The sequence below is a fragment of the Pocillopora verrucosa genome, chromosome 3, assembly GCF_036669915.1.
Source record: "Pocillopora verrucosa isolate sample1 chromosome 3, ASM3666991v2, whole genome shotgun sequence".
NCBI classification, from domain to species: domain Eukaryota; kingdom Metazoa; phylum Cnidaria; class Anthozoa; order Scleractinia; family Pocilloporidae; genus Pocillopora; species Pocillopora verrucosa.
Genome location: NC_089314.1, coordinates 9,267,088 through 9,280,306, shown reverse-complemented (window position 1 = coordinate 9,280,306; position 13,219 = coordinate 9,267,088). Strand labels below are relative to the sequence as shown.

General features: G+C 38.2%; 1 protein-coding gene across 1 annotated transcript; it reads right to left on the bottom strand.

The window, feature by feature from the left end:
* Positions 1–778: 778 nt before the first annotated feature.
* LOC131780256 (uncharacterized) lies at positions 779–12,179 on the bottom strand. The gene is made up of 10 exons (XM_059096877.2): positions 11,806–12,179; positions 8,457–8,726; positions 6,733–7,092; positions 5,543–5,697; positions 5,007–5,178; positions 4,046–4,125; positions 3,340–3,580; positions 2,826–2,943; positions 2,574–2,619; positions 779–1,583 (listed from the first exon to the last, which is right to left on the bottom strand). The coding sequence occupies exons 1-10, from the start codon at positions 11,954–11,956 to the stop codon at positions 1,503–1,505; spliced, it is 1,674 nt and encodes a 557-aa protein (XP_058952860.2). The 5' UTR covers positions 11,957–12,179; the 3' UTR covers positions 779–1,502.
* Positions 12,180–13,219: the final 1,040 nt, after the last annotated feature.

Below are 13,219 nucleotides of genomic sequence, written 5' to 3'. Positions count from 1 at the left end.
TACAATTATAATAGGTATCGTAAGCCAACCATGAATTATCATGTGCTCTTGTTTCATTCATTTGCTGCACATATCTAATTTTACTCTGATCCCTTTTCCTTTGAAAATTAAAGGTAACTATCCGTTTTTATAAAAATTAGTATTGTATACTCTGCCAATTTTTATGGCAAGAAAATCTAAGACACCTGATGCAACTGAAAGAAAATTCTGGGCTGGTCGAATGAACTCATGTCTATTGACATCTGTGTACTGTGTAATGCACTACGTTCATTATTTCTGAGATGAAGAAAATAAATATAGGTATTACACTAGGTAATAATATATACTACACTGGTGAATAAGGCTGATTGGTTTTTTTGGAAGTGAGTAACAAGTATTCTTCACCTCCAAGCAGCGGAAGAGTCAAAATTGTGCGTCAAGAGTTTGATTTCCGACCACTTTTCGGTATTTTGACAGAATTAAACTAACTTTTTTTACTTCTGCAAGGTACGCACTAAAACAATTATTCACCTCAATGTAGGCGAAAGTGGTGAATGTTTACATCCAATTCGGTGAAAAGTTGTTCGTGCAACCAAATGTTTATTGGCTATTTTGTTATCTGTACTCAACTTAAAGGCACGCTTCTCGTTTCAAACCTTATCCAGTGTGTTGTTATGTGATTTTCATCAAGTACGTACTAGTTACGTTTACGAATAAACAGCGTCGAATTATCTTTAAATTTGATGTGCTTTATGTGGAACAACTATCTCCTTCTTCATTTATTTACATTTCAAAGCCCTTTTCCTTTTTTTTTTTCCCGGCCTTTGCCAGTCTTTTGCAAAGCTACTGTGCCGTTTTCTGCCGTATCTGCTATATTTTTTCCCACCTATTATATATCAGTGCGCCCATACGGACGTTGTCTGGGGAATTTGAGGCTCTCCATTCTCCTAAGCGCATTCTTACTCCATTGCAACAAAAATTTCCTCAGTTCACGGCCAGTAAACTCGTCAAGTTTTCTACCCGAAGTTCTACCCGGAAGAGTCCAAAAATATGCCATGCGTTCTTTTGCGGTATTGTTAAGGTGCGATTTCCGAGTTCTAATACCTCTCAGTTTCAAACGAGGCCCATTGCAAAACCTTTCTTACGGGAAAGAGTTTTATTTGCATGGTGTTTACATGATCATTTCCCGATCAAAGGCCCCAGACACAGCCTCGGTTTAAAACAGAGGCTTTGCACATCTCGGAAACGGTCTATTTTGGTGTGCACTGGTACCTCGACGATGATTATTTACTTGAGTTTAACAGCCGAAACTATCACGAGAAAAGAAGCAATTGTTACCGACGGGCAGGCATGCGCAGTGCGCAGAGGAGAACAATGTCTTATTTTCCCCAAAATACTTACGTACATAAAATACCACACCCCTTTACTTCAGTATAGTCACCGCTGCTTTTCTAGTCTACTAGTCTAGTCTAGTCGACTTTCTTTCTTGCCATTGGTTGGTCTTCATTAGTAAGTTGATCCATTTAATTTACTTCTAATCGATCGTAGTTTCCATCATCCAAAGACTCCTCGATCTCGTCATAGCCATGAATTGGGGGCATATCCTGTGTAAGAAAAAAAAAAAAAAAACAGAAATTCTTCTAATTTAGCAACTACTGATGTCTGATGAAGACAACGTACTGAATTTTTACGGTGGCCTGTTGTCGACCATTTCAACGCTCTCAATCTCTAACAATGACTAACATCTTATTTCTCTTTACAATATCACCCCTGAATCAAACATTTGGGTCATGAGAATAAAGGGAATGATCACCAACAGAAAAGGTTTTGAGTGTTGAACAGATTCCTTGTCAGCACCATAGGAAATATATAGAGAACAGAAAGAAGGATATGCATACTGATGTGAAGATTTAAGGGTTAGAAAACAGTTAACGATAAACAGTAGAAGTCACACTCTTTTTGTAATGTTATGAAACGCTGTGAAGATTGGCCACGTCCCATCAGCGTGAGCGCGCGTAAACTTGACCCTGTAGTAATTCGAGTTCAATACCATTTGGAAACCGATCACAAACAAAAAGAAAATTCAAAAACAAAAAAAAAAACAAAAAAAAAAAACAAGATACCACGAAAATAGAAAGGATTTTGACGAGGGTGGAATGGAGATGTCTCCATGTTTTAGCTGTAGTCAGGTATGTATCGTCAGATAGTGATAGTGTTAATTATAGTCACCCTTTATACCGTAACATCAGTATGCATACTCTCCATAATTTTCTTTAGACATTCCCTAAGGTGCTGACAAGGAGAATTTGTTTAAACATCAAGAGCTTCTTTAGTTGGTGATAATTTCTTTTAATCTCGTGACCTTAGTGTGTAATTCGGGGATGATATTGTAAGGAGAAATTAGATGTAGGTCACTCTAAAGGGTCAAGAGTTAAGAGGTGTAGTGTACTTTGGGTTCGGTCGTGAAAAAAAAATTGAGAAACCTTTTATCATTTATCGTAAATGTATGACGCTACAACCAAGCTTAACATTTACGATTTGAAATCTATTCACACACATGATATGGGTTATTTATGGTTTTCTTTCCCTCTTACCAGAACAGCTCCCAAAGGAGGTCTTCTGTTTCCTCTTGGACGATTTCTGTAGGAAAGAGTTCAAGTGAAATAAATTTGAAAATTTGAAATTGCAATTTCCTCTCTCACTGAATTAAAACATGACTCAACGAGATACCACCTATGCCTCCACCTGATTACAAACACAGTATCCCTTACATAACTTTATGCCCACCGATAGTGAACAACGACCCCCCTTCCCTACCCTCATCCGTAAAGAATAATCGACCTCACCTATAGCACATGAAGACGACAAACACCAGAAAAATTCCTCCAACTGCTCCTGCCACGGCGATCAATATTGTTTTGGCGAGGTTTTTTTTAGAAACCTTGTATGGCGGCACAGAACTTACTGAAAAAGGAAGAACACAGGTAGAATTAATCATAGGAAAAAAAAGAAAGAAAATGGAAAAGGAGACTGGGCATAGAATTGGGTGAACACCATGGGTAACGGTTTAAAAAAGTGTACAAAGAAGTTTTTCTCTGAGGAATTTTTGCTTTGTTTCCTCTGTTGTCAGGGTTCTACTCCTTGAACAGAAAATCGCCAAAACTAGCTCACTGTCGCTACGAACCGGAAAACTGTGCCCCAACGGAAAAAAAAAAAACAATCAAAAACAAAATAACAACAAAATCTCTGACTACTGTATGATCTTCATGCTGGAGGAAAAGGTAACAAGCTCCGTTGGTGCGAGCCACTGGGCTTACGACCTTCTGTTTACTTTCTGCGGTTATTTTAGTCAACCCATACCTTCTGTGTCGCCCCCAGTGCGGCAAATTCCGCTAACAACACTGCATAGCTGACCCGGTTCATTACACAGCTTCATCTGCACATTGCATCTGTCAGACGGCTTAAGAGCAGGAATGACCACACTGTGAATGCTACCATTATTGGTGGTTATATTTCCTGAGATTAACTGGTTTCCTCTCTGACAACGGTAAAGTACGACAGCATTCCTCAATGGGCCATTGAAATACTCCGCTTTTGGAACCTAGAATCAAGAGACGATTCACCTGAGCATAACCAACTCGAAGCTGCAGCCGTTGAATGCCGCCACGACGAACACAAACGAAATTCTCGACCAATCAGGGCACACGTATCTCTGTATTACCCTGAGCAATTTAACTGATCGCTAGCTTGCTAGCAGGCACGTATCATCAGCATTTCGGCACAAGCGTTTCTCCGCCGGCGGGAAAGTATGAAGCGTTGAACAACGCGAGCCAGCGGGAGGTCTGCAAGGGGTCTAACACTGATAGTGCCAGACCCCCGGAAAACATCTCCCCGACTCGTCTCGAATCCGGCTACCCGTAGAGAGCCGCCTGCTTGCGAGCTACCTGGTTGTTTATAACTGTATATCACAACAAAAAGAATGCATTCCCAACAAAATAGACTTTTTTCCCAGCAATCAATCAAGAACTCGAGCTAAAAGAAATTAAAAAAAACAGAGGGAACTTACAACCCAGGTGACTGTCAGGGCAGGCTTAGAATTTAGATTACTCCAAGAACTGCAGTTCGATATTACCGGGGGCTTTGGTGCTGAAATGGGAAAAAAGAAAATTGTCAGAGCTCGATGTTCCACACAAAGTGATGTTAATTTGCTGGACCTCTTGATATTTCGAAATAGCTTTCCGTTGGTAACCCTTTACACCCTGCTAGGTTTACAACCAGCATCAGTATGCATATTCGCCGAACTTTTTCTCTAGACACTTCCTAAGGGGCTGATAAGAAGAATTTTTTTAACAATCAAGAGCTTCTCTGGTTGTTGATCACTTCCCTTTTTCATGTAACCTTAAAATATGATTCAGACATGATATTGCAAGGAGATATTGGATGCTTTGAAGGAAATTAGGAGCCAAAGGGTAAAGGTATGCGAACGTTCCGATTGGTGGAAAAATCATACCACATTTTGCTGTTAGTAATTACCACTAAAGAGATAATTTAAAGTTTAACGCTAAAATTCTACTAGAACCACTCACATCTAAAATAACCGCCACATGATTTTGTGATGTTTCTAAACAAAAAAATGACGAGCGAAAATGAAATAAACTTAATCGTTCTAACCGCTGCCAATATTAAGAAGGAGTGCAGTTTTTATTTTAAATTCGTTCCATATAATCATGTACCCGTCGGCGACAGAAACATAACGGTACCATTCAAAAATCACACTTAGCATAGTTTCTATTGGAGCGGTTTTTCTTTTTATTCAATATTAGGAACCACTATTAGCACTGATATCTTTTTCATGTTCTTGAAAGTGTTCCATTTAATTTGGATAAGTTTTGAGCTTAATTCATACAGCTTAAAAACCAAGCTAAATCATGATTCTATTAGCCCACGAAGTTACAACTTCTAATAATTAACCAGTATAACCAATAAAATGTAAACCCTCAATTAGAAAACGACTTCACCCTCATTACCTGAAATCTTGGTCCTGAATTTTCGTTCAACCGCTTCACTGTCGATACCGTATGAAGTTGTGTTGTCATCAAATGATTTCATACCATACCGTACCATCAAGTAGAAATGATACCAGGATAAACCAACCAAATCAGTTATCAAAGTATTCGTTCGGGAATCTATTGTTTTACTCTATAACAGCAAAAAAATAGAGATAGTAATAAATAGCAAACAAAATTCTTACGAGGAATGAGGAAAGTTAACTTTCTTGGTTGTTCCTCTGCTGTCTCTCTGAGATCTTCTTTTCTATTCATGTAATTTATGGGCTAATATGTAATTAAACTACACGGACCTTGATTGAAGCAATTTCCAATCAAGTGTTGAAAGGATTCTGGGATTGTGCTAGTTACAGTAGCAGTTGTACTGTAAGAATTTTCATAGTGCATACATACATGTAGCCTAACCTTCCTCCCCCCCCCCTTGGAGATACAGAAAGGAGCCTCCGTTTGTCCTGGGGAAGGGGAGGGTATGACTACATGAAGGCAAAACTTTTCACCTTGTTATAACTGTCTCCTTCTCTGTGGTACATGATGGTGTACTTAACAAGAAGTTCTGGATTTTTAAACATTCTGGAATCTTTCCATCTCAATTTCACTGTAACAGGGGGAGGCACTTCCCTGGCATCCAAGAATGCTGTAGGCAAAGGAGTGGCTGAATATATAACAGAACAATGGTAAAATATTATTGTAACTCATCGCATAATGTCTCACCAGAACTAAATATGTCTACAAGACAGTACAAAGTTGTATTTTGAGATTATTATCTGGCAAATTCTGAATGTCAAAGTTTCTCAATGCTAACTTAATGTGCTAAATGATATTTCTGATGTAAAAGTATCTGATTCAATAATGTAGTACAATAATGCTGGATGTTAGACCATTTCAGTCAAAATAAAAAAAAAATTGCTATTAATAGCATTCCAAAGGATACCAAAATTTATAAATACAGGGCTATCAACAACTGTCCGATCACATAATAAGATTCAGCATCTGGGTGAGGGAAGTCCTGAGATGGACTGCTGCTGGCACTGGCAGTAGTGACTGACACTGATGGACAACCTGAGTGGAAGTCATCATTGAAGACCTCAAGTGACTTCATTATAACACTTACTTGCCATTTACTCTACCCTGAAGATGACTCAGGTTGTCAAAACGTCATTCACTAATACTAACAACAGTACTTTTTAGGGAGTGCCCTAACCCAGACAATCCAACTACACAATCACACACATTCAATTGCAAAATAATTACTGCTTAATTGATAATGGGTTAATAGAGTCTGCACTTGAGCCAAGTAGCACAAAAGATCCTAAAACTTATTCCACTCTTCATACAGTGTAGCTTGCAGTGATCAGAAGCAAATTACTTTTCTCCAGAATCAGGATGCAAGTCCTTTCCCATTAACTTTTGCAGTTCCCCCAGTTCTTTGTCAGCTGGGTTTCTCAGACAATTTACCTGTACCCATGTTTAGTCCTGGGTAAGGAGAGGCAATGTGAGATACTGTAAAATATCTTGTATGTCAGAACCTCTGTCAGAACTTGTATGTCAGGCCACCCATCTCTCATGATTAATAATTAACATATACCCTGAGCATTCACAAAACAAATTATAATCATCATGATGATAGGCAACACATGTAAAATCACAGAATATTATCTTGGTAGCAGCAACTGCCGCTAGTACTCACTTAAAAGTGGATCAAACATGAGGTTCTGGGTGAATTCCACAGGATTGCTTACACCAGTTCCTAAGTCATTTATAGCCTCAACATAGGCAGAGTATGGGTGGTAGGAAAGGACCTCATAAACATCACAAAAAAAACTATCAGATCCTGCTCCTGGTTCTTGTTGGAAATGACTTTCACACAAGAAATCTTTTTTACACTCCCACAGCTGATCAGCACTTAAACTTGATGTATTAAATGCACATCTTGCTTTGACAGCATACTTTAGTTTTAATCCACCACTGTACAATGGGGCCTTCCAATGAATACGAGTTTTAAACTCCACATTGTTCACCCATACATCTCTAGGTGGACTTGGAATATCTACAAGGGCATTAAGTGTATAAAACATATTAATTGTATATCGTATTTACCTGTGTATAATGCGCACTTCTTTTCTGTAAAAATAATCATCAAAATTGCAGTGTGTATTATACATGGATTCTATTGTTTGTCAAGCCCGTCCTAATTTGCATATGTTAAAAACACAACAAAGAAAGTAAAATTGCATGGATTGGTGGCCTGGAGAGGAGAAAGAGCTTGCTTGTTTACAACTCATTTGAAGCTGACTTGATAGATACTGTGAAAGTGTCCTTCAAACGCGAGAACATTGATCTTGCTGTGATTCCTGGCGGGTTTACTTTCCTTCTCCAGCTGCTTGATGTATCTTTGAACAAACTGTTTAAAGATGGAGTCCGAAAGCACCGGATGGCTGATGGAATTCGCGAATTTACCGACTCTGGATGACAAAAGAGGGCTTTGGGGGAACTGATCTGTTAGTGGATTTCGCAAGCATGGAAAGCCATTCTGTCAGAAATGATCACTGCCTCTTTACTGAAGTGTGGGATCACAAATAATTTGGATGGATCACAAGATGAATTGGTTTACAATTCAACTAAGAACAAATCGAAAACCTATTTGAATCGGACTGTGAGTCAGAATTTGAGGGTTTCGTTGTTTAAAGACACTGAACATTTTACTTAAATCGAAAGCAATTGCAATGCAGTGATGATATTCAAGCTACCAGCAGTGCTGTGAGAAGTTGTGAATTTAGGTATATTAATGAGGACTTCAAGTTACAACATTTGTAAAACGTCTGACTGTTATTGAATGGCAAAGCTTGTATTAAGTAGGTGCTCGGTGTGTACGATGTTTGTAGTAGCAACTAGTTAGAAATTGTTGTTACTATATTATTTATGAATTCCCAGCTCTTGTTAATTAAATGGTAAAATGGAAGTTTTAATTCTTGGTGTTTTTCTTGAAATCCTTTTTTTTAGAAAAAAGAGGTCAAAAATGAGGGTGCGTATTATACACAGGTGCACATTATACACAGGTAAATACAGTAAATAGAACTTTGCAAATAACATCATGCCGTTTGAATATACAGATCCACTTAACAAATTTATTCAGTTTTATTCTCCTTCCTCACTGTTTGTCTGGTTGGATGGTTGAAATCATGGTCACAAGCTCTAGTGCAACTGGTTGCAGTAGAGCTGTATCCACCTATCCCGTGACCAATTGTTGACCAAGTATCCACTATTTACTGACTATCATATCAATTAAACATCAAGCACTTACCAAAGCTATCTATAGAAATTTTTGTTACCAAACACCTTCCCTGTACAATATTGAATAATTGAGCCCAGCACATGACAGAATGATGTAAGAAAAATGTAGTTTTTACTTACCACCAATTGTCACTGCGACAGACTTGGGTTGAACGATGTTATTCTTCCCTTTTTCTTTACACACGTAACTTCCATTGTTAATCCAGTCCACCTGCTCTATTATCAACTGAATGGTTTCATTACTCAGTTTTGTTGTGTGATTGGACAAACTCTGATTCCCATGATACCAGGATAACTGAGAGGAATTAACTGCTCCAATTATACTGCAGTTCAACTGAAGTAGTTTCCCCACTCTGATTGTCACATCGTTTGAAGTTTCTAAATATAACCCTGGAAATAATAATCAATACATGACTCTAAAATTAAATCACTCTACTGAATTTGGTACACTTAACACTTACTCTCTCTGCATTCCTATTTGTTAACCCTTTGTAACCTAACATCAGTTAGCAAGTTTCCACATTGTTCTCTGAGAGTTTCCTATAGAACTTACAAAGAGAATTTGTATAACAATCGAGAGGTTCTTGAATTGGTAATCATTTCCTTCATTCCCATGACCTTAATGTTTGATTCAGAGGGGGTCTGGACAAAACGTGGGGTAGACCATGGCCTAAGCTATGGTGTAAGTCATGGCCTACCCTGTGGCCTACCCTATGGCCTACCGGTGGTCAGATTTTTAAAAACATAAAAAATAAAATCAGTAAGAGTCGAATAATTAGTTAATTAACTAACTTTAGGACATTTATTTTGAGATATAAAAAGAAAAGAAAAATTATTAAACAGATTGTTAAATTTTTCAATTACTCTATGTGCTATATCTTTTTGTCACAATGTCATGCAATATAGTATCCCAAATGAACTTCCTGTTGCACAGAGGACAGCTTAATATACCACTTGTATTGTTATACTACAACACTTCAGTAAGAGAAGCAAGTAAAGTTTGTGAAACGTTTATGACGGCGATGCATGTGTCCCGGGGTGCTTGTTGCAAATTCAATACTCTACAGCAATAAAGAGGCACTTTAAAAAATTGGCCTGGCACGTACTGTTTGCATTTTCTTACCTGGATATGTTGTTCGATATAACACCGTTCATTGCACTTTTATACTAGCACTCCACTATATATTACTAGCTGGCAGCCTGTATAGATCGTGAAGCCGCCATTGTGGATATCCTCAGCGACCACGCAATATTGGCCCCTCCTCTCCCCTCTCCCCTCTCCCCTTCCCCTTAACCTACCGTTATTACTCCGACGTTCAAAATCGTGATAGTGACTTTTTAGTATACCCTATTTAGAGACATAGAATTGTACGCCAGCGTACTCGTTCAACTCTTACTGATTTTATTTTTATGTTTTTAGAAATCTGACCACCTTTAGGCCATAGGGTAGGCCACAGGGTAGGCCATAGGGTAGGCCACAGGGTAGGCCATAGGGTAGGCCATGGCCAACCTCACGTTCTGTCCACACCCATTCAGAGGTGATACTGTTGGAAAAATCAAACGCTCATGGGTTAGATAGCTAAGGATAGTTGTGTAATGTTTGTCAATAAATTACAAATAAATTGTTGTTTTTGTTGTTCTTGTATTTTCTGTACCAATTAGGTGAAATTAAAACAAGGATGTTAATTATTGCTGTTGATTGCTCCTCAAAAAATTGAAAGTGGTTGAGTGTGAACATGACTCGTTCCCTTTTTTTGAATCTGGATTTCCTTTTTCTATTCAGTCTGCCTCCAGAAATGGATACTCTTAGATCCCCAATGTAGCAAAATTTTCCATGGGGACAAGTGCTCAAGATAATTACATTTACTGGTTTGTAAAAGAGTTTGAAACTATTGCATTTTCTAAAAGCTAGTTAGAACCCCTCACAAACACTACTGACAACACAACCACTAACAAATGAAAAATTGAGGCTGTTAAATGAGTTGAACATCCCCCATCCAAATATCATAAAGTTTAACATTCACAGACAGTGAATTTCCCACAACTTCTCCTATAATTTCCTTAACTTTCAACTCTCAGGGGTGATTAATATAATTTTTATTCAACTTTCACTTTCACTGTACAAATTCTGATTTTCTGATTGGCTGATTTTTACAACGTGATACTGGGTTGTGACAAAAACAACCTCCATGACATCATTATCATGGTGTAATAGCTGTGGTGTAAATTCAACACACCACTGTCATCACACCACAGCTTCCACCGACTCAAAGTTTGTCAATTTGTCAGATGCAGACATTGCTTCTCTTATTGATGATGCAATCCCTATAAACACCAAGAAAGCAACTGCTTGGGGAATATCTGTTTTGAAAAGTTAGGTTACAAATTCTAAATTTTCGTTCAAGCTGGTTGAGGTGTTTTTGTGTGTTGTGTTTCTTTGCGCCGTGTATTTAATTTGAATAAAAAAACTATTAATGCATTCATTGCTCATGGATTATCAGGATTTACCTGTACTCATTCACAAACAATGAACTCAAAATTTTACATACCACACTCAGCAAAGCCTTGTGTAGTTTTGAAATTTCTCATTTATGGTTTGACTGAACTTGGGCAGGTACATCCTGATAATTCACTCGCTGAGTGTGTTAACCTGTAAATGTTCTCTAATAACATCTATACAATATCCAGCAAATAGGTAATGAGATTTACTCAAACTTATCAGGTAGTTTTTTTCTTGATCTAACAAAAAACTCTCCTTTACAGAGAAATGTGCAGCAGCAAGAGGGGAGAATTAACCATCAGATCTTATGAGTTACAGGGTTAACATCAATGACTTAGAAATAAACACCAGACACCAAGCAGGTGCATCCCATTCAAAAGGGTTCCAATTCTGGTGTGATACATTTTACAGCGTGACTTAAAAGTTCCTGACAGTAGTTTGACAGTGAAGCTCGGCCAAGTTTTTCCAAAAACAGCAGAACACTCTTGAAATTAGAAATAAAACTATCAAGTCCAAAGGTAAATCTCTGAGCTTCATAGATATCACGCAGCATGTTTTAACCCGTTCGGTAAATTTCAAAATTAGTTGTTCATTTAACAGGTACCTGTACGTTTACAAATTCTTTACAAATCGTTGTGTCCCGAAAATGTTGTGCTTTAACAACACCATAACTGTGAGCCGCTGTATTTCATGTTGGAAAAGGATACTTCATTCTCCTTCAGCGAGTCAAACAAAAGGCGGAAGCGCTCGACACAAACAATTATGAAGAGAATACCAATATGATTGTCTTTCGAAAAAGCAACTAACCTTTTCATGTGCAAAACAGTTCAGAACACCGCCGATTCCGAAGATCTTTCGCTATTGTTAACTTCTTTTCTTACGACAGAATCATGTCACAACCTTGAATATTCTACAATTTCAAAAAAACGTAAATGCATGGTACAAATCTTTGAGACTTATTGCACTTACCTGCCGACTTGTTGCTTGAATGGTGAACGCTCGCCTTCTGTTGGCCTAACACGTGTTCAGCCGCGCAAATGGAGTGTTGACAGTGAAGACAGATCGAGGACACATGCCAAACTCGTAGAACGAGCCAAAATGCCCGCTTTTCATAAGCCATACTCCATGTCTAAACGAAAACTTCTAGGCGTTTCTATCAAAATTTGACTTCTGGGATGAACGATCATTTTATTTAATTTGCATATACGAACTCATGCGAGTCATCGCTAAAATAGCTTCCCTTGCCGAGAAATTGCTTCTTCGAAAATGGGAAATCAAATGCAATCGAATCTCTTCCACTTTTCTCTTTAGAAATTTGTTAGGATAATTGTTTATTCCTTGCAAAGACTTTCACTTTTCTGAATATTTCGATTTTATGTAAATAATATCCACGTCAGATATGTTTATTTGGCAAGACGCCATTTTGAATACTGCGTGCGATTACTAGTTTCCCCGGTGACTTAATGAAAACACAGCGTTCAAACACCGTGCATGCAGGACAATTTGAAAGCATACGAGGGATTTCCGTACGCGTGTTTGGCGTAAAGTAAGAAAAAGAAGATTAAATTTGCAACTATTGCAATGCGTTAAACAAAAGGGTAAAATTTCCCCACGGCCCTCAGTTCTTGACTAGAGAAAACAACGAAAAAAACAATACATTTCCATTGGGAAAACATATTTGTTTTACATTAGTTTGGGGCTGTGCGGAAACTTTACCGACAAATGAAAAAAGGATTTTAGAGTAAGATTAAATCTCGCCTTTATTTAATTATGAAATATGCCAACTGTTTTTAACGCGGACGCTCCGTTTCGGTGATCGATATGGAATGTGACCGAAAATTTCCTCTACCCTTGCTGCACAGTCCATTGTCCACCATAAACATAGACCTGTGATCGTCAAAAATATCTTGTGTGGCTCTGGTTCTTCCTTTTTTAACACATTTCCCTCGGTGATTACCGGCAACTCCACCACGAACACAACAAAGAATACGTTGCAGTCTGCACGGTCAAGTCCATGAACGACTAAATCACGCCGCCGTGCAAAGTGCAGAAAAAGAGTACAAGAGTGTAAACTAACACATAGCGGGTAAAGTCCAAAAAAACTACGTATGTCTCTGTCTTAGAAACTTCGAACTCTCATTAGAGACAGCGAATACTACCTCTCCCTCTGAACTTCCATGTTATTCGTCATAGTGCGCATATGCAATAATCTGACCGCTGTGTTGGTGAGACTGCAAAAACTACCTTCGTCACAAAGGCGGGAAAGTGACGTCATAACTGATACGTGCGTCCAGCTAAAAGGTAAATTTCGTTGACTTTCACTCGCTATTTATTTCATCGAGAATTACGACTAAAGGTAAAATTTATCGACGAAAAAAACGTT